This window comes from Heptranchias perlo, chromosome 2, assembly GCF_035084215.1.
Source record: "Heptranchias perlo isolate sHepPer1 chromosome 2, sHepPer1.hap1, whole genome shotgun sequence".
In the NCBI taxonomy this organism is placed as follows: Eukaryota; Metazoa; Chordata; class Chondrichthyes; order Hexanchiformes; family Hexanchidae; genus Heptranchias; species Heptranchias perlo.
The window spans coordinates 57,498,620-57,525,677 of record NC_090326.1 but is presented as its reverse complement, the minus strand read 5'-3'; the positions used below and the strand labels follow the sequence as shown (position 1 = coordinate 57,525,677).

At 42.5% G+C, this 27,058-nt stretch overlaps 1 protein-coding gene across 1 annotated transcript in view; it reads right to left on the bottom strand.

Moving 5' to 3' along the window:
- The window catches only part of myo10 (myosin X), a 262,007-nt gene that overhangs the window by 19,670 nt on the left and 215,279 nt on the right, over positions 1–27,058 (bottom strand). Inside the window, exons 20-33 of the mRNA XM_068001886.1 lie at positions 25,758–25,882; positions 24,219–24,333; positions 22,083–22,189; positions 21,575–21,787; positions 20,886–20,925; positions 18,299–19,204; positions 16,673–16,796; positions 15,469–15,712; positions 15,203–15,298; positions 13,284–13,377; positions 12,584–12,639; positions 6,404–6,546; positions 4,891–5,085; positions 4,088–4,245 (exon numbers count right to left, since the gene is read on the bottom strand). Of these exons, the coding sequence (XP_067857987.1) occupies positions 4,088–4,245; positions 4,891–5,085; positions 6,404–6,546; positions 12,584–12,639; positions 13,284–13,377; positions 15,203–15,298; positions 15,469–15,712; positions 16,673–16,796; positions 18,299–19,204; positions 20,886–20,925; positions 21,575–21,787; positions 22,083–22,189; positions 24,219–24,333; positions 25,758–25,882 (2,616 nt within the window). The remainder of the gene's footprint in view (positions 1–4,087; positions 4,246–4,890; positions 5,086–6,403; positions 6,547–12,583; positions 12,640–13,283; positions 13,378–15,202; positions 15,299–15,468; positions 15,713–16,672; positions 16,797–18,298; positions 19,205–20,885; positions 20,926–21,574; positions 21,788–22,082; positions 22,190–24,218; positions 24,334–25,757; positions 25,883–27,058) is intronic.

The window sequence follows — 27,058 nt, the reverse complement described above, 5'->3', positions numbered from 1 at the left end:
CCAGGGGAAAACAACACGATGGAAACATACCCCAGCCCAGGGGAAAACAACACGATGGAAACATACCCCAGCCCAGGGGAAAACAACACGATGGAAACATACCCCAGCCCAGGGGAAAACAACACCAGGGAAACATACCCCAGCCCAGGGGAAAACAACATGATGGAAACATACCCCAGCCCAGGGGAAAACAACACGATGGAAACATACCCCAGCCCAGGGGAAAACAACACGATGGAAACATACCCCAGCCCAGGGGAAAACAACACGATGGAAACATACCCCAGCCCAGGGGAAAACAACACGATGGAAACATACCCCAGCCCAGGGGAAAACAACACCAGGGAAACATACCCCAGCCCAGGGGAAAACAACATGATGGAAACATACCCCAGCCCAGGGGAAAACAACACGATGGAAACATACCCCAGCCCAGGGGAAAACAACACGATGGAAACATACCCCAGCCCAGGGGAAAACAACACGATGGAAACATACCCCAGCCCAGGGGAAAACAACACGATGGAAACATACCCCAGCCCAGGGGAAAACAACATGATGGAAACATACCCCAGCCCAGGGGAAAACAACACGATGGAAACATACCCCAGACCATGGGAAAACAACACCAGGGAAACATACCCCAGCCCAGGGGAAAACAACACCAGGGAAACATACCCCAGCCCAGGGGAAAACAACACGATGGAAACATACCCCAGCCCAGGGGAATACAACATGATGGAAACATACCCCAGCCCATGGGGAAAACAACACGATGGAAACATACCCCAGACCATGGGAAAACAACACGATGGAAACATACCCCAGCCCAGGGGAAAACAACACGATGGAAACATACCCCAGCCCAGGGGAAAACAACACGATGGAAACATACCCCAGCCCAGGGGAAAACAACACGATGGAAACATACCCCAGCCCAGGGGAAAACAACACGATGGAAACATACCCCAGCCCAGGGGAAAACAACACCAGGGAAACATACCCCAGCCCAGGGGAAAACAACATGATGGAAACATACCCCAGCCCAGGGGAAAACAACACGATGGAAACATACCCCAGCCCAGGGGAAAACAGCACGATGGAAACATACCCCAGCCCAGGGGAAAACAACACGATGGAAACATACCCCAGCCCAGGGGAAAACAACACGATGGAAACATACCCCAGCCCAGGGGAAAACAACACGATGGAAACATACCCCAGCCCAGGGGAAAACAACACGATGGAAACATACCCCAGCCCAGGGGAAAACAACACCAGGGAAACATACCCCAGCCCAGGGGAAAACAACATGATGGAAACATACCCCAGCCCAGGGGAAAACAACACGATGGAAACATACCCCAGCCCAGGGGAAAACAACACGATGGAAACATACCCCAGCCCAGGGGAAAACAACACGATGGAAACATACCCCAGCCCAGGGGAAAACAACACGATGGAAACATACCCCAGCCCAGGGGAAAACAACACGATGGAAACATACCCCAGCCCAGGGGAAAACAACACGATGGAAACATACCCCAGCCCAGGGGAAAACAACACCAGGGAAACATACCCCAGCCCAGGGGAAAACAACATGATGGAAACATACCCCAGCCCAGGGGAAAACAACACGATGGAAACATACCCCAGCCCAGGGGAATACAACATGATGGAAACATACCCCAGCCCAGGGGAAAACAACACCAGGGAAACATACCCCAGCCCAGGGGAAAACAACACCAGGCAAACATACCCCAGCCCAGGGGAAAACAACACGATGGAAACATACCCCAGCCCAGGGGAAAACAACACCAGGGAAACATACTCCAACCCAGGGGAAAACAACACGATGGAAACATACCCCAGCCCAGGGGAAAACAACACCAGGGAAACATACTCCAACCCAGGGGAAAACAACACGATGGAAACATACCCCAGCCCAGGGGAAAACAACACGATGGAAACATACCCCAGCCCAGGGGAAAACAACACGATGGAAACATACCCCAGCCCAGGGGAAAACAACACGATGGAAACAAACCCCAGCCCAGGGGAAAACAACACGATGGAAACATACCCCAGCCCAGGGGAAAACAACACGATGGAAACAAACCCCAGCCCAGGGGAAAACAACACGATGGAAACAAACCCCAGCCCAGGGGAAAACAACACGATGGAAACAAACCCCAGCCCAGGGGAAAACAACATGATGGAAACATACCCCAGCCTTGGGGAATACAACACCAGGGAAACATACCCCAGCCCAGGGGAAAACAACACGATGGAAACATACCCCAGCCTTGGGGAATACAACACCAGGGAAACATACCCCAGCCCAGGGGAAAACAACACCAGGGAAACATAACCCAGCCCAGGGGAAAACAACACGATGGAAACAAACCCCAGCCCAGGGGAAAACAACACCAGGGAAACATACCCCAGCCCAGGGGAAAACAACACCAGGGAAACATACCCCAGCCCTGGGGAAAACAACACGATGGAAACATACCCCAGCCCAGGGGAAAATAACACCAGGGAAACATACCCCAGCCCAGGGGAAAACAGCACCAGGGAAACATACCCCAGCCCAGGGGAAAACAGCACCAGGGAAACAAACCCCAGCCCAGGGGAAAACAACACGATGGAAACATACCCCAGCCCTGGGGGAAAACAACACGATGGAAACATACCCCAGCCCAGGGGAAAACAACACCAGGGAAACATACCCCAGCCCAGGGGAAAACAACACGATGGAAACATACCCCAGCCCAGGGGAAAACAACACGATGGAAACATACCCCAGCCCAGGGGAAAACAGCACCAGGGAAACATACCCCAGCCCAGGGGAAAACAGCACCAGGGAAACATACCCCAGCCCAGGGGAAAACAACACCAGGAAAACATACCCCAGCCCTGGGGAAAACAACACCAGGGAAACATAACCCAGCCCAGGGGAAAACAACACGATGGAAACAAACCCCAGCCCTGGGGAAAACAACACGATGGAAACAAACCCCAGCCCTGGGGAAAACAACACCAGGGAAACATACCCCAGCCCTGGGGAAAACAACACCAGGGAAACATACCCCAGCCCAGGGGAAAACAACACCAGGGAAACATACCCCAGCCCAGGGGAAAACAACACGATGGAAACAAACCCCAGCCCAGGGGAAAACAACACCAGGGAAACATACCCCAGCCCAGGGGAAAACAACACCAGGGAAACATACCCCAGCCCAGGGGAAAACAGCACCAGGGAAACATACCCCAGCCCAGGGGAAAACAACACCAGGGAAACATACCCCAGCCCAGGGGAAAACAGCACCAGGGAAACATACCCCAGCCCTGGGGAAAACAACACGATGGAAACATACCCCAGCCCTGGGGAAAACAATACGATGGAAACAAATCCCAGCCCTGGGGAAAACAACACGATGGAAACATACCCCAGCCCAGGGGGAAAACAACATGATGGAAACAAACCCCAGCCCAGGGGGAAAACAACACGATGGAAACAAACCCCAGCCCAGGGGGAAAACAACACGATGGAAACAAACCCCAGCCCTGGGGAAAACAACATGATGGAAACATACCCCAGCCCAGGGGGAAAACAACACGATGGAAACAAATCCCAGCCTTCAAGAAATTAGGAGGGTGATAAAGTGAAGAAAACTGGCCAAAAATTGTTTGCAATAGCTTCACCGTGTAGCAGAATGGGATATTTTCTCTGAAGGTTAATTCTAGTAAAAAAAAGAGATTGTAAAGTGGGGAATCATCTATTTCAGTTGACATTACCTCCCAGAGGAAAATACACCCTAATTTTATTGGCAGTATTTGTAAGCATATAAAATGTTATGACTCAAAATTATACATACTAATTACTAACTTTGTTATTTTTGCTTAGTTTCAACAGCATATTATATTATAATATATTGTATTTTATTATAATGGCACAATGGGCCAAATGGCCTCCTCCTGTGCTGTACCTACTATGAACATATATTATACTCCCTATAATAGGGAGTAACTTTCACACGTTCAGATACAGTTACAATCATTGATTTTTCAGATGTTTCTTTACCTTGATATCCTGAATAAGTTGCTTTGTGGGTGTATCGATGGGTGCTTTGGTGTCGATAACATTTTGGATGGCATTTGTCCACCTGGTTGCCTCATTCAGCAGCTTTGTGTAAAGACGATAGCAATGTTTACGACCGTATACAGTGCCATTCCAGTAACCTGTCAATCCACAACAAATATATGGTATTAAAAAGATATAATAGGAAATCTATAGGTGTAAAACAGATATATAATGAATTGAGGTTTTATTCAAATGAGATGGAAACAATTAATGTGGGGAAACGCCCATGCGTTAAGTGTTGTGGACATGAGTACATTTGATCGGACTTGATTCTAAATCCACTCTGATTTGCGAGATATCGGCCATGAATTTCTGTGAAAGTCAGGTGTGTCAAACTTATTTTATGTGGTGGGCCTGATCTGATACCCTGGCACTTGGCGGAGGCCACATTCAGACAAAGTTATTTGGACATACCAGGGTAAAAATTTGAATTAAGCAGTACCAAGCCAATGCCGAGAAATTGTGACACACTTAAATTACTGCTGTACCTAAGATGATTTAGTTTCTGATTAATAGCAAATATGGAATTATTTTACTGTAAACATCAATGCATAACCATGTGATGATGTTAGTTGTGTTATCATACATTTGGTTTAACATGTTGCAAGATATAGTGCATTGACATGGATTCAACCACGGTAATTAAAATGCCACATTACTAAAATATAACTTTAACTAAGACCTGCATAATAATAAAAAAATTAAGATCACTTTCGAAATGACTTGGGACAGTAGTCACCTACCAGTTTCTTTGAAAATCTTTTCATCAGGCTGCACAACAGAGCAGAGACTATTCAGCACCAGGGTTCCCAGCTTCACTGCATTCCTCTCAGAGCTCTTGTAGTAGTCGAGTGAGTTGTGGGTCAGTACAAACCAACGCTTCTTCAGCTTCAGGGAATTGGATTTCCCACCATTCTTTACTTCTTTATGTAGCCATCCTTTCAAAGTACAGACAGTAGTTTTATACTTTCACGGCATGAGATACGAAGCACAGTTCACAGCATTGAAGAAAAAAAGTCTTCAATATAGGACTAATTGGATAGCTCTTTCAAAGAGCTGACGCAGGCCCGATGGGCTGAATGGCCTCCTTCTGTGCTGTATCATTCTATGATTCTATAACACAGATGACTAGTAATCATCTTCTATATTGTTAGATTCAACAAACTACAGATCACCAAAAGTGGAAAATTCCAATGACTACAACAAATTCCTAAAATTACTCTGCATGATATAAACCAGTTATGAAACTTTCTGAATCTGATATCTTAATTTTCCTTTAATTTGCTACAAACTAACTTCCAACTTTGTATTTTCTTTGTTAAACTGATACAATTTCAATAATGTTTTGGTACACTACAATCGATGAACTCAAATAGGTTGTTTAATGCAAACTTTGGTTGAATTATACATTAAGTAATGTTAGTGGGAAAGAGCCATTATTTTACAATGCAGATACTGTACATTCCGGTTGAAAGTGGTACCATTTTTGAAGCGGTGCAGATTTATACTGCCTTCCCACTGCTCTCTAGTCAGGCAAAGTTCTGCTCCTGTATACTTAACTGGATGTGCAGAGCTATGCTCGTTATCCCCATCGGAACATAGGCACATATAGGCCCAGAAAAGACCGTAACAGTCCATCGGGCTAATCCCAATGTCTAGGAAAGATCATATCCCATTGGCAAATATTTCCCCACATATTTATCAATCACTCTCTTGAATTTGCTGATAAAATCAGGCCTCGCTGCCTCCCATGACAGTCCATTCCATACATTCACCACCTTCTGCGTAAAGTAGTTAACTCTAAACTGACTTTTCATCTTCCTTCTTCTAAGCTTGATGATATGCCAAAGAGAAACCCCATCTCATAACAGGAATAATCAGCTCTTTTCTAACTTAAAAAAAACATTAATACTGCATTTCGTACAGTCAAGGCCACAAGAGACTACCTCTTCCAGGTGTTCTCAGGCTACTTCAGAAAATTAATTTTTTTCCATTTGTCTCCAGGACAATGCAGTTGTACTGTACTTCACGTTTGTACAATATGAAAACTGATTCACACAGACACAATACGGTTGCCCTATTAAGCACATCGCTGATGGCTATTGAACTCCATTAACTGGCAGTGCTAAGTGTAGCAAGAGAAAATCAGATTAAATTATGCTACGAAATAGATTGACAAGAGCAAGATAAATTTGTAGCTCAAGATGATGGCTGATCATTACTTTCCTATGAAATCTTAGCTGGTCACACTCTTACCTCTGACAATGAACTCCTGACCCTCTACTCTTGTGTCTCCCTTGGTCCTTTGCAGTAATGTTATCCAGTGATGCATCTCTTCTGGAGTGTCTGCATTGCAGTGCAAAATGCGGTTTGCTGTAATAATCACGAATGAATTGGGTCTGTAAAAAAAAAATCACTGGTTATGCCCAATGATATTTGGATAAGTTATATGGAATAAAACAATGTGGTGGGGTGACAGAAATGTAATTACTTCCACTTTGCCATTTCATGGAAACAATTCTTTCCCTCCCCCTCTTCTGTTTAATGTTAATAGGTCTTTCAAATTCAGAAATCCACATTTATAGGATTGTATTCCTAAATACACCTTGAAACACTTGGAAACCAATTGCCTACATAATGAAGCTTACAAATGTAGCATGTCTTGGGTTCATCTGCTTATTCCTCAAATTCCCACCATCCCTCAAGACTGATTACAAGGATGAAACCAAGATTAATTGACATATTATTTCCACATTCACAATAGTACACATAAATATACAATGACTAATCTGCCAGTAAACCAACGCAAAGGACACTTGACGATCACAGATTAATGGCAATGTTTAAAAAGCTGGTATCACTTTCCATTCTGTGGTTTCAGATGAGTTACGGAACATTACCAGACTCCAAGGCCTGGATTTGAACTTGGAGCCAGGAACTCAGTGGGTGGGTGGATGGGCGCACGAGGAACCCAGAAGTCAAGTGTGTGCGTTTAATCTGCGATTGCAACTCGATTCCAGGCAATTATCTTTGTTTCTGGGTTTCGTGTCTCCAAGCTGCGCAGCGGGTGTACTGTGCACTCAAATGGTGCAATCGGAATTGTAGTATTTTAAGAGCCAGTTCAACAATGGATTTTGGAGGAGAACATAAGAACAGAAGAAATAGCAGCAGGAGTAGGCCATACAGCCCCTCGAGCCTGCTCCGCCATTCAATCAGATCATGGCTGATCTTCGACCTCAACTCCACTTTCCTGCCTGATTCCCATATCCCTCGATTCCCCTAGAGTCCAAAAATCTATCCATCTCAGCCTTGAATATGTTCATTGAATCTGGGGTAGAGAATTCCAAAGATTCACAACCCTCTGCATGAAGAAATTTCTCCTCATCTCAGTCTTAAATGGCCGACCCCTTATTCTGCGATTATGCCCCCTAGTTCTAGACTCTCTAGCCAGGGGAAACAATCTCTCGGCATCTACCCTGTCAAGCCCCCTCAGAATCTTAGATGTTTCAATGAGATCACCTCTCATTCTTCTAAACTCCAGAGCGTATAGGCCCATTCTACTCAACCTCTCTTCATAGGACAACCCTCTCATCCCAGGAATTAATCTAGTGATACTTTGTTGCAGAAAAAGGAGAAATGGAGTCCAGGAGATCAAAGGCAGCGCCAAGATTTAGTGATACCTCCCTAGATGTACTACTGGCAGCAGTGAGAGCCAGGAGGGAGGTAACATCGAAGGGATGGTGGGAAGAAACCTGGTTGTGTCACCAAAAAGGCTTGTCTGGAGGTGGCATAAGAGGTAGCAAGCAGGAGCACGGTACCCAGGTCTTTGCTGCAGTGCAGGAAGCACTTCAACGACCTGACCAGGTCTGGAAAAGTGAGTACATTTACTGATTCACCCACATCCTGTTGTATACAACATGCCCCCTTCATCACTTGGTCTTAGCAAGCCTATTCCATCACAATACACCTCACACCAACTTAAGTATCACCAGCAACCATTCTTCACTTTCTATCCACTTGCTCACTTCCTCATTTATGAACCCAACACTGTTACTCACCCCAATCCTTATGTAATGTGATGCATCCGTGTGACAGTGACCCTCTGGTGCATCTGTATGATAGTCATGCTTACGCAATCCACTGCTCCTTCAGTCACTCACAGGTCTGTTCTGTTGCCCCTTGTAGGTGAAAAGAGCAAGAGAGAGGGCGAGGACTGGCGGTGGACCTCCACAAATTATGGAACTGATGCAGAGGAGGACTCAATGGGAATAAGTGTCACATCTGCAATCCTCTCAATCGGAAATGGAGAGACTGGGAGCTCACAGATGGCTGGTGACAGAATATAACACATATTTCACAAAGATGCTGATTTTATATAATCAATGCCTGAAGTATGAGAAGCCTGAGTATGGAGATTGGCAAGACTGCTATCGTGCCAAGACTAAGTTGTTTCACTTTCTTCTGTCTTTCAGGGCCTTCGTGCCGACAAGAACAGTCTGCGGATATGGATGATGTCTATTCATCAGAGGACCTCATTCCTTCTGAGGGTGCACAGGACAAACAGCCATGCACCAGGGCAGATACTCACACTTCGGTGGGTCCTCTTTTACAGATAGTTGGGTTGTCACACCTGGTGATTCACAAGACACAAGTGAGCATGAGCAGACAACTGTGCAAAGGGGCAGCTGTGGAGAGTCCAGGTCAAGGGCCGCACTCCTCTCCAAGCTCTGCTCAGCTGGACACAAATGTTGAACCCCAGGGGCAATTGTTGAGAATGAGAATGATAAAGGTACAGATGCACCTTTGCAAGGTACTGGAAAATGTGCCACGCAGACTCCACAATAACAGAGAGGATGGAGGAGTCCAACACCAACATTAGTGGAGTGTCGTCGCAGGTAAGTGCGAGAGTGTCTGCAATGAAGAGAGAGTGGCCGCCTCCATTGAGCTTCCAGCACGACTCGAAAAGGAGTCTGTGCACGGCATTAGCACGGCCATGCAGACTATGGAATCCAGAATGTCTGCTACTTTAAAGCAGGATGACAGATACCTTTTCAGTGACGTTTCAACGTGTTACTGATCTTCACTAAGCTACTATCCAGCAGAGGTGGGAGTGACGTGGTCGTAGCTCAGGAGAGGGATGATGGCGAAAGGGGACGTGGAAGTGGGAACTCCACTCAGAGCACTCCTATGTCTCACCTGTTGCCCCACCTCCCACCAACCAGTACCTGCGATGCTGCTTCCTCTCCCGAAGGCTGAGTCTGCCGCTACACAGGTGCAAGTGGAGCAGTCTTTGGTGGGGCTCTCAAGGGCTCCAAAACCCAGAGGTTGTAAGCCAAAAGCATCTCAGCAGTCAGGGCAGGGATCTGTGCAGCCTGCCTCAACCTCTGCTGAAGCCACAGGGGTTGCACCACGTAGAAGCAGTAGAAAGTGTAAGTTTAAGCAATTGTAGTTCACCAAGGGTATGCACAAGGGTGTTAGAACAAATGTTATGTTGTGTTTTCTATTTCTTTTTAAGCTAACACGTAAAATTTATTCATTATCAACATTTTCAAATCTTGGCCATTATTGCTTCCAGACTTTCAAGTGGACCTTTCATTTGTTCATGATCAATGATGACACTCAATGGGCAGCTGGGCAATTGGTGTTGGTCTGCATCGTTGAAGGACTGTTTTGTGCAAAGTGGGGGTGGAGGATGTTTGGTGGTTGTGGTGGTGGTTGTGCCAGGTGGCATGAGTATCTCAAATATCATTATTTTTGGACTGTCAATATGAGAACCTGTGAGAGATGAGGGCACCCTGGCATCAATGTGCACGGCTGGTCTAGCTATTCCTCCTCCTCATCCTCCTCAATGTTGCCGCCAACAGAGGATGACTGACGAGTGCCTTCGTCCGTGACCATCTCTAGACCTCTCCGCAGCGCTATGTTGTGCAGGACGCAGCTCACCACGATTATCCTGGTGACCTTCGCTGGCGAGTACTGAAGGGCTCAGACAGACCTGTTGAGGCATCTGAAGCACATCTTTAATATGCCTATGGCTTGCTAAATGACACACTTGTTAGTCATGTGACTTTGGTTGTATCGGTCTTGTGCCTCGTAGGTGGGGCTTCTCACAGGTGTCATGATCCACGTTTGCAGGGGGTACTCCCTTCTCTCGAAGGAGCCAGCCCTTAAGTCTGTTTCCTGTCTGAAATATGTCTAGAATGTTTGACTGGCGCAAAATGAATGCATCATGACAGTTGCCAGGGAATCTGGGGCACACCGGCAGAAATCTCTTTCTGGTGGTCGCACACCAGCTGCGTATTGATGAAATGATAGCCTTTTCAGTTAATGAATACTCCTGGTTTATGTGGTGGTCCTCGGATTGCTACGTGTGTAAAATCGATTGCGCCTTCACCCGTGGGAAGCCAGCCAGAGAGTGGAAACTCACTGACCTCTCATTCGGGCTGATGTCGTTGAAGGGGAAGTTCACGTAATCGGATGCCCTGGCAAACAACCCATCCATCACCTGCTTTACACAATTATGTGCAGACAATTGACACACCCTGGAGATGTCACCGATGGAGTCGTGGAAGGAACCGGAGGTGAAGAAATTGAGGACAGTGGTGACCTTTACTACGACGGGCAATGCATGGCCACCGGGTCCAGCCGGGAGCAGCTCTTCATGAAGAAGGCTGCAGATGTCTGTGACCACCTACCCACTCAACCTGAGCCTACATAGGCACTGCTCCTCAGAGAGGCCCAGGAAGCTCAGCCTCTGCCTGTAGACCCTCTCATGTGGGTAGTGTCTCCTGCGACCTCAGCCCCTCCGTTGGTCTCCTGCTGTTCTTCAGATCCTTGTTGCGCACCTCTGTCTTGTACACCTGCAGATCCCAGAACTGTACATTGTGCCTGCCACAAATGGTGGTTTTCCTCCTCCTCAGATGTACTGTGAAATATATCCATTGCACCCCCCCCCCCCCGCCACTGATCTTGTCAGTTTGAGAGGCTCCAACTATTGGTAAATTTGTCTGAACATTAGAATTCTTAGTCTCAACAAAGAATTCTCAGACTAAACACAATGAACTCCCAGCCAAATGTTTGCCTGAGAAAACTGAGTGCCTAGCTGCAATACCTGACCTTTTATTGAGATGTGCCAGTCACTGGTTTAAAGGGCCAAATGAGCTTTGGCTGCAGCTCGCCTCCGTTTCAATGCCGTTTTTCAGAAGCCACGGGACACCCGTGCAGGAGAAGTTACATCCGTTTCTGTTGCAGGATCCACAAAAATTAAGTAACTCAACTGTTTAAATGACCGAAATTGCCCCTTCAACAATCCGGCCGCCGGCATTAAGCGAGGACGGGACTTCTGGATTTCGACCGTGCGTGCGCATCCAAACACGTCTGGGATAAACCTGGAAGTGGGCGTGTTGAAGCTGGGATGCGGTCTTGCTTCAAATATCTATTACTTTAACCTCCCACTCGACCACAACGCACCCCTTCTTTGGGGTTAAAATTCCCCCCCCCACCCCCGCAAGACTGTAACACCACAGTACAGGGGAGATATTCATCATACGATGGTGAGATGAAGGGCACTCACTACTGAAATCTGCCCACAACCATTTTTCCCCAGTTAAGGAGACAGACATTTAACTAGACCATCCAATTACAGTATCATTTTATTGGGTTAGTAACGTCTTTATCTTTAGAAATTCATAACAGTAAATACACCCCACCCCCCCGCAAACATCTGCAATTTCTGTATATACCTAATCTTGGGTATTTCTTTCTTTAGTAAGAGTAAATTTTATCTTTTATCATTTTGTGAAAAAAGTATGATAGCAAATTGGCATCCTGTTTTACACTTTGCCTGATTTTCTTTTCCACTGTAGAAAATCGGGCGAGGTGTAAAACAGGCTGCTGATTCACTATCACTCATTTTTCACCCAGTGATGAAAGTTACAATTACCCCCAATGTTTGTTTATTGCATTAGTCTACATTATAACTGTTATGGTTCCACACCTGCCCACTGAGTGTTCATAAACAGTGTGTAATGTATTTGAACATGTACAAACTAGATTATCAACTCCAAGGCAGAAGAAAGATGTGAACTTTTCTGCGAAAATATACTCGACTTATAATCTTATTAGCACTATAAATAAAGGTTGTTCACTGCTCTGGTAAAACATGATGTTGCATTTACAGACCATTTATTACTCATCATTATTATTATCATTTTATGTTACAGATTTACGACAGAGACCACCAAAGGGAGAACAGTTCAGTCAACATTAAGTAACCTTTTCTGTTTTTATTGACATTTGGTAAAGATAGTGTAAAAATGCAGGAGGTCTTCCCTCCAATTGGGGGAGAGAAATATCGGACATAGTGGCACAATACTGGAGACAAACAGGCCAATGAGTATCTGAGGTTTCATTTGCTAGAAAAAAATAATACATTACCTGTCAGGACTATCAGAAGCACAGACTGAGTCAATCAGACCGACATCCAATGTGCCCTAAACAAAAGATGATTTTTTTTTAAAGCGACCACAAAGATTATCTAACATTGTATGATATGAACATTCTGATCAAAGCTTTTGTAACTTTAGACTGAAATATTTTTATAGTTTGCATCAAAATCTTTAAATAATTATACAGACTTAAAAAAATTGAAATAAATTGGTATAAGCTCTGGCTCAGTTATGTGCTACTCCAGCTTATCCTGAAACACAGCTTACGTAAACATTTAATGGAAGCACTTATCCTGCTTTGGAAAGGGAGCAGCAACACTGACTAAACCTTCCTTGCACTTCCAAAACAGTGCGCAAGAGAATCCAAAATAGGTAAGGAATTCTCTAGTCACTCTGTAAATGTGAATTTCTAGTGAAATCGTAAATGTGTTCTTTTAGATCAGGTTTACAATTTTGCTAAAAAATACTATCCAGAGGCAATCTTCACAAGCACATTTACATCATTGCTAAACACAGTGACGAGATGAATTTTTACCCTATAAAGTTGAATTTAGTGCAGTATTTTACAAATATGTGAAATAGTGGATAGAAAAATCTTCTCAATTGTAGCTGATATCCTATCCTTTTAACACACATCACAAAACGAAAGACAACATTTTATAAATGTTAGAAAAGAACAGGTAACTCACCACTGCATTATGTGGGTTTGCTTGCTCATCGTGCATTTCTCTAATCTCTTGCTCAGTTGACCCGTGAACTTGGCTCAAGACACTGAACCACTGGCTGCATCAAGAAAAGGGAAGGAAATTAAACCATATCTAAAAGCAGTTTCTGTTCTGGTGGAATGGGTTCTTTAGGTTAGATCAGATTTTTTAGAATTGTAGATACAATTGGACAAGCTTTTCACTGTGAAACTGCTTTCTTTAAAGAAAAAAACATTCTCTAATCTTGTGTTTCAGGCCTTTGTTGATTCAACATATGCCAGGACACAAAAGGTGTGAAACCAATCCTTCCAGTCCCTTCATTTCAGGGACAAATGCATATTAACACACTTTGATCACTTCCTTTACCAATGAATTCAGGCTGTTCCATTTTGTGAGCACTGAAGTTATGATTCATAGTAATCTCAGGAGAACTCTCCACTCTTCAAATAGTGTCATGGATTATAGAACACACAATCTAGGCTGATACTTCAATGCAGTACTGAAGGAGTGCTGCATTGTCGGAGGTGCTGTTTTTCAGATGAGGTATTAAACTGAGACCCCATCTGTCCTCTTGAGAAAAAGAAAAAGAGCCACATACACAGACTGAGCAGGAGACAAAAGGGCGGGTCAGACACAAAGCTTATCAGGAACCAAAATAAAAATAGAAACTAAATAAAATTTCACTTATAGAAACTAAAATAAAAACTAGAAGTTCTGGAATACAGCCACTGCCTGCTGGCTTTGTACATTCCACCTTTCTCATATTGTTGGGCAGATTCTACAGCAACAGAGCAGCAACTGTGCGCTCAGGAGTTCAGTGCTTTGAAAGTGATGGCTCATGACTTTGTTTTCTGGACCTTACTTAATGACTGATATTGTTGGCCTGTACGGTCACTCTTAGCACCTAGCCAGCCTGTGGCCAGAAAAAGACAATTGGTTTGTTAGTTCCTTGAAACTATTTGATCATATTCAAAAAAAAGAGCTCAAAGGCAGCCTAACATGTCAAAAGTGGGTTAGGCAGAATGATCATTCATTGATATGTGACACTGACACCTGCAGGGCACAAGCTTTCTAATAATTCACTTCTTTTGACACAATGAAACAGGCCAACAGAAATACTGAACATGCCATTTATACACAAAACAGCCCTTGTGTGAAAATCCAGATGGACTTCAGTTTTAGAGGAAGCCTACAGATAGCGGGTCACTACACACTGTGCTTTTACTAGCAGGTCTTGTATTTTTGCTGACAATCAGATTAAACAGCTGAATCAGCTGTTGTGCTAAAAGCAAACTTTGCAAGGCCCCTAGTAAGTTTAGGAAATCACACTGTAAATGGACCAAAATATTTGGTTCTATAACAATTGACGGGCTAAATATTGATGCTTCATTTTTATTACTCCTGAATATTTGTGAACAATTAGAACTGGGTCTTAGCTGATCATTTATTTGAAGGAAACTTGAACACCACAATGTACCTTTCTAACACAACCTACAACTTTATATCTTCCCAAGTGATTGCTATCGTCCATTACTTCCATATCAGATTAGAATACAAAACAGTTTACGGTAAAGTAATAAAAAGGGATTGCTGATTTTTTGATGAAGTGTGACATCACTCTGCCTGATCGAATAGCATGGAAATATAGGCAGCAGAACTGAATGTGAACATTCTTCAACTAGTGCACAAAACAAGGAGTTTTTTTTTAATGTCATTAAGCCCTGAATTCCACTTTGTATTGGCACCAACACAGATTTCAACAATGAGAACACTGTGCCTTTCTATTGAAGGTTATTACAGTACAAAGTCTAAACCACTTCCATTGTTGGAAATTATTTCTTTAATACTGTGAATGTGGTGTGACACAGTCTATCAAATCTAATTGAATCTGACAAAACAATTACCTGGCATCTTCTGCTGTCTCAGCAATAAGGTAGAAGACACGATCTTCTATTACTATATTAATGCCATTCTCCTTCCCAGCGTTATCAATAATTTCTCTAAAAATAAAAACAGAGCTACAGATATCAGGACCAACAAAATGTTATACAATTATTTGAACACAGTGCTTGTGGTGAGGAACGAGGTCACGCCATGCAACAGTTATGGTACTTCTTGTTACCAAGCATCTTTAACGGCATGGCTTTATTAAAGTGTACATTAGCATTACCTTGCTGATCTGATATCAATGGTTCCTTTTAGCTTCTCTTCACTGTCATTCTCAAAGTACATTAGTTTGCTCTCTCTCAGGACAAACCAGCGCCTCTTCCAGTTGCGTCTTGATAAGGTTGATGTACCGCCACCTTTCTTGTGCAACCAGCCCAGTTTCAAGGCCTCTTGTTTCGAACGAAACCACATGAATGCTTCATCCTTTAATACACACCATCGGCGTTTCCATGTATTCATCAGGCCTCCTGAGAAACAAATATATGAACTTTTTGCTATATGTTGAGAAGGAGTTGCCCCAAAACCAAGAAATAGAAAATCTTCGATTTGAACAAAAAGGTATGACCTCTGAGGGGTAGTTAACTTGGATACACTTTCCATTGTGCAACTTTAGTGTAAACAAGACAGATGTGTAAAGAAACGCTCATATAATGTTCTTAAATAGTCCATGTGAAATTCCTCACACTGAAATCTTCAACCGTGTGAACCTTTGTTTAAAATAATCACAGTCGAAAGAAGTTGCATTTATATAGCGCCTTTCACGTCCTCAGAACATCTCAAAAGTGCTTCACAGCCATTGAAATACTTTTGAAGTGTGGTCACTGTTGTAAAACGGGAGCCAATTTGCAAACAACAAAGCCCCACAAATAGCAGTGACATAAACAAGATGATCTGTTTTAGTGACGTTGGCTAAGATACCAACATCTCTGCTCTTCTACAAATGGGATCATTTACATCTACCCGAGTGTGAAAACGATTTGGTTTAATGTCTTTATCCACAAGCCAACACTTCAGACAGTGCAACACACCCTCAGTACTGATCTCAGCCCCCCCCCCCAATCCACTTACCTGACTGCCGTGAACCATTCTGGCGGCGGCCTCCTGCCACACCCAGCCCACACCCACTGCAGGTAGGAGTCCAGCCTGGACCATGATGATGAGACCCAGGAGTTAAAATGGCCGAGGCCTCATGTCGGCAAAACTGGCCCCACACTGACCTCTGGCCCAGAATTAAAATCGGGGCATGTACTCAATCTCTGGAGTGGGGCTGAGCCAAGCCAGACATAAGCAGCATTATTTCTCTTTTTAAAAAAATCCTTGTCCTATCCTATTCTAAGAATGATAAAAACAGGCGAGTCGTTCGAAAGCTCGTTTAGGTTGTTGCAATAGTTTTGTTTATTTCACACTATTGACAAATTTGATCTTACCTTTCATAAACAGGAAACTGTGAAAATATGGCAGACTGACACAGCTATAGACAGAATCTCGTCGGTAAGCCAGCTCATCATCGGTGTCGAATCTAGAATCCACGTCATCGTCGCTCTCTTCAAACTACAACAAAGGAGAAGAAATTGTTCACGATAGACGATAATGGAAACAGTAATCGTTTAAGATAAAGGTGTTTTATTATTTGTACATGTTTGTTAAAGATAATGCTAAGAAACTGCATTTCAGCGTAGAGACTCCTCAACTGGAACTTGCTGGGTTGGGACAGCGTTGCGATTAGCTGCAAGTGTCTAACTCTGTTATGGTGGGACTGGCCAAGAAGAACCAGAGCTGCCCCCTGCATTCAAAGTGAACTATTGCTGCTCGTGCATAGCTCAAGGACTGACATGTTTACAGGCACACAAAACTACCAGAGCAATGGGATAGTATTTGGTGATACAATTTGGTCGACCTTCACTCTTTTAGTGAGGATACCAGTCTTACTGATGGGCACATTTAGGCCTACTTCAAATGCCTGAATACATCCAAACTGGCCTCTAAGTGGTTTCCAATCACGTATCTGATCAGAATCTGAATGCAGAATGTGATACTGGTAAAAGGTGCAACACTCACCCACAGATTAAAAAGTATACACAAACACACAAATATATTCACTAGGTCATGTCATTATCTGAAGAGATGAACACACATTCAATATAGAGGGCCAGGGGCATTTGAGAAAAAAAGGTGCTATTTCAATAAAATTTTCATTTTCAAATCACTTCAATATGTTTTTTCAGGCAACATAACGTTACATTTCCCTCTTGGGATCCTCCACTTCAGTGCCTCCTACCTGCGTGACGGGTACTGCAAGGAATTTTGCCACCCACCTTCCATTTTTTTAATATACTAGATATGTTTATATCAAAAAAAGGGAGTCAGCATCATTAGCAGAATTGCATTTGCAATTTCAAAAGACAAAACTAACCTAGCACGAACAAAGCCAACAAGTCTCAAGGATTGTATGATGTGCCCATGGCTTCTTTGTGACGCATGAGTTGGTGTCGTCCTATCTTTTTGTCTGAGGCAAACACAGTTAAACCAGTTTGAGGAAGCCCAGAAGCAAACAGGTTCTAAGGGTTTGGCCTGTTCGGCAGAGATATGGCAAATTCCCACCATTTTCAAGTACTCCTTATTGCAGCTAAAGGATTCCCCGGTGGTTCAGAACACACTGTGGCTGGTCTGTGAAGCACCTCCGGGTGGTACAGTGGTATTTTTGTTTGAGTGAGTAAATCAGCACTTTCTCTCTCCTTGGTTAGCAAGTGGCCTCTGCAATACAGTGCTGGATATTCTCTACATGTTTTTCATGATTATGTGGGCGTCACACTGACTGTAATGTACACCGTTCATATCATATACAATAGCTACAGAGATAAGACTACCTGAAAATAGCCACAAATACGCTGAAAGTAACACAAAAAAATCCCAACACTATCATGCAATGGAATTACGACAGATGTGGGATGAAGTCAAAGAGTATTTTTAAATTAGGTACAGAGTCCTGGTTTTATTGATTGATAGCAGATTGAGTTTATTTATCGCTAGAGTAGGATATGTAAATTACTCACTGATGATTGCGGGCCTTCTGAGCTTAATCTGTATGCTCCAGAACTATTGTAGGTTCCCACAGAGTAACGATATGGACAGTCTGGTGACCACTGGCTGCTGCGGGGATTTGAGAAAGCTACACTGCTGCCAGATGTGATGGCTCCATCTTCATAATCATCCTGATCATAATCAGACTCTTCATCTGGAGGAATGAGCTCAACAGGGCCCTCCTGTTCATCATCTACCTGTTCAGGTATGCAGTAGGTAGAGTCATCGTTTGTTGATTTGCTGTGGCTTATTGGATCTGGAGCAGTACTCTCATCACTTGCAATTGTAGGCACCACTGCATCATTCATGTAAGGATCTTCTTCTGAAGAGTCATCACTTGTCCGGATTCCGCTGGTTCGCTGGTCAAAATGGCCATGCTCACTTGGGTTTGGCGAGTCCTTAAATGCATCATCATCGGCATCAAAGCCCTCATCTTCCTCTTCTTCAGGGTAAGGCTGGCTAAAGTTAAAGGTAGGCTTCCCAACAAGATCGGGTACAGTTGAGGTATTCAGCTTGTATTGGCCATCAACAGAAAGAGATCGTTCAATATTGCGGACGCATTCGTCAATTTCATCAAAGTTCAGGGACTCCAGAAACTCCTGAGCTGCTTTGCAGGCTTCATCTTCCAGTCGCTTTAATTCCTCATCCCGAAGTTGCTGGAGTTGTATTAGTGACTTCTCATTGAGTGTTGATTCATGGTGCTCCTTCTGGCGTTGAAGCTCCTCAATCTCTCTTTCTAGTCGCATAATCTCCTCCACTTGCCTATTCTCTTGCTTTTCCAGCTGGCTATTTTGTACTGCTTTCTTCTGAGCCTCCAGAATGATTGCTTGCTCTTTTTGCCTCTGGGCTTCCTCTTGTTGTCTCTGGGCTTCCTCAGCCTGTGATTGCACAATGAAAAGATGGAATTCTTACTACATTCGCAAGCAACTTGTTTGCAGCTTTTCATTTGCACTATTTTAATCATTCTAAACAACCGTAGATGTTTGGGTACAAAAAGTTTACATAAAATATTCCATACAGAACACAGTGTACTTAGTATCCTTGAAATACACATTCTGAATTATAAAATTAAACATTGGGTTAAGTAAATAGAAATGTCAAATAAGTGAAAGTTCAAATAAGCGAAACAGGAACAGTGTCTCGAACTCCCACAAATTATTCTTTTTAAGTGAAGGTAGCTGTAGGTACTATTGAAGAGGTAAATTTTAAGGAGGATTTTGAAGGTGAGGAGATTTGAAGCAAGATAGAGCAGTTTAGGGAGGGGAATTCCAGAGTGTGCTTGAAGATTACTAATCGCTCTACCAAAATGCTCAAGTGTAGGGAATGGGGGAATGCACAATCATCTAAGGGTGTTTTGAATTATTAAAATAGTTAGAAGAGTTGAAGTTGTGAGTGGAAGAGACTGCAGAGGAAGTGAGCACTTAAGGGAAACTGAAGCTTATGTAGGGTGGAGTTCGGGAGTCTAGCAAGAATAGCATTAGAAAGTTTGAGTCTTATATAGGCAATGCAATTGATGAGATTCAGTGCTTCATTTTTTCATAGCACAAAATATCAACAAGGACTATAGTATACAAATTGTAATGGATAGATTGAGGCCATTTGGACCATGGTTGAATATGGATGTATATTTTCTATATATGACTGTTTAATGTTAATTTACAGCATGTGTTATAGATTGTGCTGTGTATATTTAATGGGATGATATGGAATATTGAAACTTCTGCGAGGAGGTGAGTCAACGCGTGATGCAATGATATTAATTAATACTCAAGTAAACGGCAACTCATTTTAATTGCATGTATCTTTAAAGAGGAACATATAAATAGGTGTTATTCACGTTATTGCTAGGAAGTCAAGAAAAAAATGGATTCAAATGGAAGCAAACATTAGAAAAGCTTTGAACTTGAGAGCTAAATCTGGGAACTTTTAGTTTTGTATTAATAACAGGATCAGCATAGGACTTTAATTTACTAACTAAAAACCCCTTGCAATTAGAGTTGCAAAACTTTGACAATCCAACAAAAGCTTTGTTTACAGGAATTCATGAGGCCTTACTCAATCCTCAAGTTTTTAAATGGGAAAACACCCCTGTATCTATATATTTTTTCAATCATATAGCGGCCAGCTTCTTGATTCACTTAAATCCATGAGCAGCATGGGAGCCACAACTAAGTGAAGAAGTCTCATATTTCCATGTGTAGTCTTGGGAATGCTGCAAAGGTGGCAAATGGGAGCCAACTATTCCACAGTTTAAAAAAAAGCTACTTTTTTTTTAAAAAAAGAGAATTAATTTTGCCACAAATATTTGAGGGGAAAGCCATTAAGGTCTTATCTGCCACATTCCTTAGCTTTGCTTTGCTGTCTTATCCTGCAGAGCATTAGCAAAGCCAATTTGCAGAACAACATCCAAATGAAAAATGCTCAAAACAGCAAATGTGGGAAAATGCACATAGATTTTGGAAAATGACTTCCAAGTTTAACGTCTCAAAAAGTCAGAAAAAATTGAAATTGATTTCTGGAAACTTTTCAGAAAAAAAAAATCAAGCTATTATTTATTACCTGTTGCGTGAGGAGGTCTGCTTCTCGTTTTTGCCTTTCCCTGTAAAAGATAAGTTTTAAAACTTAACAAGGTACCAACAAAACATTTAAGGGTTGATTGTGGTGCTAGCTGGTTGGTAAGTTGTGAGCCCACAGCCCTGATTCATTTAAATGCATGGAAAATCAAGGTCTTCAGGACTGTGATTTCGTGACCAGCACTCCTTGCTAGTGGTCAATCGGGGAAACCAACCTCTTCTTAAAGCACAGTATAGGGAAGGTGAGAAATTAATGCTTTTTAAATATACATCACTATGTGAATAGTAATACACATTTCATATTATAACTAGGATTAGTTTTTCAGTCTCACTAAATGTGGTGGCAGTATTCAACAAACTAGAATATTCAACAATATGTTTGAGCATATCTTCTACAGGGGCTATCCTACAGTGGACTTAAAATTCTTATATTCTTATCTGTAATCATCAGGGCCATTTGCTTATGGTTTTCATAGAAGAACGGACAGAATTATGGAATGTGGTAAAATCCCATAAAATTGAAACAGAAGTTAACTTATTCAATCATCCTAAAGCATTACACTTCAGCACATACTAAAGTTTTATGACTTTTCCTTTCAAAATAGTATTTTTAAAAGTAAATAAAAAGAAATGTGTTGACTGCTGGGGCAAGATGGCATCCATCGCGATGCTAACCTTTCTTCTTGCTCTTTCCTTCTCTGCTCCTCTTCTTTCCGCCTTTTATTTTCAAGTAGTTGTTTAAAATGTCTGCGAGCCAGCTGACCTCGCCGGTGTTTCTGGAATGTTATTGTGGAATTTTGCACATGGTGGAACCTCTTTCTCCAGAAGAAAGCGCGATAGTTTTTCTGAATGATGACAACATTATCAAGCACCTTTTTGTACTTTTTCCTGTTTGCGGGGAGAAAACTTTTTGCTTAAAAAATGTGAAGACACACCAGTTCACAGAGTAGCTCACTGCACTTATATTTTTTAAAAAAAGTTATAAGCAAAGTTACTGGAACATGATATAATTGAATAATGCATTTTGATTCCCATCTTACTACAGAAGAAATGATCAAACAAGTTACATTGTATCATCTGGTTAGAACATGGGCTTCAATTGCGGATAAAATTTAAACAAACTCAGGCCATCCAGATATTAATAAATAAAGCATGTTACAACATTCAAAATATTCATGCTTACCTTGCCAGATAGCCCAGGACATGAGCCTGTATAACCATAGCAGCTTTGCAAACCTCCACTTCACGCTGTTTCTCCAGCCTGTGTTCAAGGAACTCACGTATGAAAACCTGTGTAGCGTAGAATAAATGCAAGGCATGTTACTTCCTGGCATCAATCAAAAGACCTTCCTATCATTTCTGTTTGGGCCATATGGAATAATGGTCATTTCCTGTTACAGACTTACCACTCCACTCCTGAATTTCATAATATATACCATGAAAGAATAAAAAGCACAGAGGGGATTGGCTCATGGCAGAATTACATGTGGGGTTTCAAATGATGGCCACTTGGAATCTCAGTTATTCCCTTCTAATATAATATTAGCTATCCTACATCTAAATATTTCAGCTGGTTTACTAGTTTGCTTTGATACAATTCTAATTGACTGAAAGCCAAAAAATATGGAGATCTAAGGTTGCCTTAAAAATGTGTCCTTTCAATTTGGTGAAGGTATTCTGATGTGTAGAATGTTAGAAGATCAGTGAGTATTGTAACAGCATGTTTCACCTCCACATTCTACCCCTCCTCCCCTGAAGGTGATAATGCATGATGAGGCAGTTACCCTCTGGTGTCTCACACAATGAGTGTAAGTAGGCTATTGGTCCATAGGTGGCATCACCACTGAGCCCAGGCCTATCCTCACCTGACACCCCCACATGTGTGCTTTAAGGACCGTGGCTCATTTTTTTCCCTCCCAAACTGGGGCAGCAAAGCCGATTGTAACATTGCTGATGCTACTCTGGATGAGATCAACTAACAGCATGGATGGAGATAGGACATGTGTCCTTCCTTGTCTGTATGGTTCAGTTACACACCAAGATCTGTATTTATGCAGTAAGCCAAGTATTTGACAACTTTTGTAAGCCCTGCTTGGTATCAGTACTCTGGGATGGGTCACGTCAATCGCAAATAAATTTAACTGTCCAGCAATAGCAATCATTTCCATCTTTCCCCAAGACTTGCCAATATTCATTAAAATTAATCAGTAGAACAAAAGCCAAATGCCAGTGAAACAACAATGGTTCTGTGTTTTTAATTAACCAGTGAACATGTGTGTAACACTCTCAGAATAAGATGAGTGGAAGAAATGTAAAAAGTTTGGTGAAAAATCAGTGACCTTTTAAAAAATTCACTTGGATACTAAGCTATGTTTTACAGGTTATTTAAACTATGTCACATTTTACAAGTGGGTAAATAAATAAATGATTAAACATAGCAGACAGACCGGGCATGATTTTAATCACGGAGCCGGGAAGTGGGCAGGAGGGTGGAATTCCTGACGGGAAATCCGAAGTCCAGGTTTCCTTGACATCCTTACGATTTTGAAGTAAGGGTGTTTTTTTTTGTACGCTTCCCATCCGACAGGCCAGCCTGATTGATAGGCTGGCTCTTAGTCGGACAGGAGAGCAGCCAACGAGAGGATGTGAAAAGGTAAGTGTTAGTTTGTGGGGGGGGGGTTCGGGAGTCATTGGGCGCTCAGTCATCCATGGGGGTCGGAGATCGCAGGGTTCAGAGATCGTGGTTGGGGAGGGGTCGGAGATCGTGGGTGGGGAGGGGGGTTGGAGATCGCGTTTGTAGGGTCGCTGCAGATCTGCTTGTTGGGCCTGGGGGAAGCACTCCTGCTCCTCCGGGCCCACAAGCTGTGCTATAAAAAGGTACTTACCTGCAGTTTCGGGCCTTCTCGCCTCTCTCATGGCGTGAAGGAGAAGGCCCAGGAATCCCGACCCCAGGGGCTAATATCAAAAAATCTGTAAAAATGGAAACCTGTAGCTTCCTTGAAACCTTTTAGTGACCAACCCGCCTCCTAAGAGTGGGTTGGCTGCCTGCCCCTCGTCCTGCCTCCGTTAAAACCAAAAGTGGGTGGGTTGGAGGCGGGATTTAGATTTTTTCAAATTTTTTCTGCCCCTCTTGCCCCCAACCCACTCGTTTTCCTATTTAAAATCATGCCCACCACGTTACTAGGCGAAAATACATTTGAGAGAGGGTTATGAGTTTGTTTGAAAAATCGAACGTTGACAACTTTAAAAAGGAAAGGTGTTATTCACTGGATGGCAGAACATAATTCCCAGGGAAAAAGATGTCTTCAACCCCATTTACCTTTGTTTTCCCCAGCTGCCAGTTTGTATTGGTGTTGTCATAGAGATAAAGTAGTGCAGCGCACCTTCCCTTCAAATCATCAGGTAGAGAGAGATTCCTCATCAAGACTTTATATCTGAGGACAGAAACCAACAAATATTCTTCACTTTTCTATATCACATCGTCTTACTTTGCATTTTCACGAAGCATATTAAAGACTATCGCTTGGAATTTCCACGAGAGTTCTCCTGGCCTTCCAGAGACCACAGAGAAACAGGGTGGTCGGCCGTTTACACCGTTTCTCCAGGCTTCCGAAGTTATGGCAGATGATTGGGAGAACCCCTGCCTTCTCAGGAAGTTTTTCCCGCTGTTTTTCCAATATACGCACATTTCCTATCAACATCTGTTTAAAAAAATGATCCATAATCTCCTTATGTTTGTAATTTTAAAGCTGATACTGTATGAAATCACTGAACACTTAATCTGAATAAACAAGACGAAAAACTTAGTGAAAAAATGTTGTTCATCTCCTCAGAGTTAATTATCTGGAAAGGTTTGAGTTAAACGTTATTCTAACATTTTGAAAATAGAAAATCCCATGATTTTTATATGCACGTGTATTTAAATATAATTGGGTTATTCTGCAATTCCAGCAGGGAATCTGTATTTGGAGGGCGTGTGGATCATGGAATTAATTCTTTTATACCGAACTCAAGGCACGTATGAACAATGTTCTGCCAATTTCTGTCCTTTTTTTCGGCCGGTGGTCTTCCTTTGTGGATTGACTTGTGATATCTACACTCCTAATCCATCCTTTCATTATATGCAAAGATCAGCACTTACAATCTTCAGCAACACTTCTCTCTCAAGCTTTAGGCATTATTTTCCTAAATCTAAAATAAATACCAAAATATGGTCTACAAAGAAGTGTATTTGGAGTACCTCTACTCATAGCTGACCAGTAGTGAGGGGGCTTACCTTTACAGCTTCCTCATAAGATGCTCAAAACATTCATCCATAATTAAAATTCTCATCCTTGTGTTCAAATCCCTCCATGGCCTCACTCCTCCTTTTCTCGGTGACCTACTCCGGCCCTACAACCCTCCGAGATCTCTGCGCTCCTCCAATTCTGGCACATCCCTGATTTCCATCGCTCCACTATTGGTGGCTGTGCCATCAGCTGCCAAGGCCCTAAACTCGAATTCCCTCCCTAAACCTCTCCACCTCTCTACCTCTCCTCCTTTAAGTTGCTCCTTAAAACCTACCTCTTTGACCAAGCTTTTGGTCACCTGTCCTAATATCTCCATGGGGCTTGGTGTCAAATTTTGTCTGATAAAGTTCCTGTGACGAACCTTGGGACATTTTACTACATTAAAGGCGCTATATAAATGTAAGTTGTTGTATTATGGGATGGGATCAGGTCAGTTTGGCTCACAGCTAAACAAGTAACTTTGTCCAGGCACAACCAAGATAAAAGTGGGTAGAATAGATCTCCAAAACACCTGAAGTGAATAACTGGTCGAACAGTAATGTGTATAAGTCCTGATCTATAAATAATACCTTGCATAAAAGTCCTGGAAGTGCCTCCTGACTGGGAATCCAGCTCGTCGTATTTTCACTGTTTCCAACATTCCTGAATATCTCAGCTGGTTTAACACCACTGTTTGGTCGAACTGATCTGGCATCTGAAAGCAGAAAAAAAAATGAGAACAGAGGATTAGCATATTTGGCAGCAGGAATAGTGCAGTAACGCTAATAGCAATAGGAAACAATAATTGTCTGTCAATCTCCTGTTATTTGAAGTATGCCAGCTACTTAACGATTTTCACTTCATGATGTCGATGAAGACTGCAAAACTTCCTGAGCCAACCACAGAATCTGTAAAGGGACAGTGTTGCCACGGAAATGGATTACATGACACATCATCATGCTTGTATACAGAGGAGAGAGTGACAAGGTTATTGTGTCACCAGGTTCATCATGACATTACAATTTGCTTTCAATCAGAATTTAATGCTTTGTAAAGATATTAAAAACAAAATCAGATAACTGACCTATAAAAGTTTACACTGCCGCAGATATAAAAGCAGACAAAAGCCGGGTCACTAAAACTCCCCAATAAGGTTATTAAAATGCACAAGTTATTTGCGGTATAGTAAAGATTCTTCCAAGACGTTACATAAATTGTAACGTTTAGTATCAGCTTTAGAAATATGACTTAAAATGCTTGTAAAGCTGCAAAAAAAAACTAAGAGCCTGTTCACACTGGGAAAGAGAAACTGGACACTATTATATATTCACCCAAAATAGCTTTTAAATTTGAAAGTGTTAATGATAATAAACAATTGAAAGGTTTTTTTCTCTACACTGTTTCACAGCCATTTATCCATCATTCTTCCTTCTGTATCCCATTCACATTTCATTATTCATTGACCAATGCAATCAATCAGGCAAACAAAGGACTTGAACCCGCTTATAGCAAGTGACTGACCCAGGAGAACAGATCTTTGTCCAAAGCTCTGCTGCACACACACAGTGCCTGAGAGAAAAAAAAACATTTCATTTCTCCGTCAATAGAAGTGCCATTGCTGCTCACTAGGAAAGAGAAATTAAGTACACAATAAACCTGGCAGCACAATGAGAGCTCATGTAGTTCAACAACAGCATCTTCCACACAAAATATCATCTCAAATTTTCCACAAGAATGAGCGATTTTAATTCTCTCAATTCTATGTCCTGCTTGGGTAACAACACATTCAGGATTGATAATCTGTACCTTCGACTCATTTGGTGAGCTTCTGTTCTACCTATTTTGTGATGCATTTTCTCTTCATATTGTTCAGTACAGAAATGGTGAATCC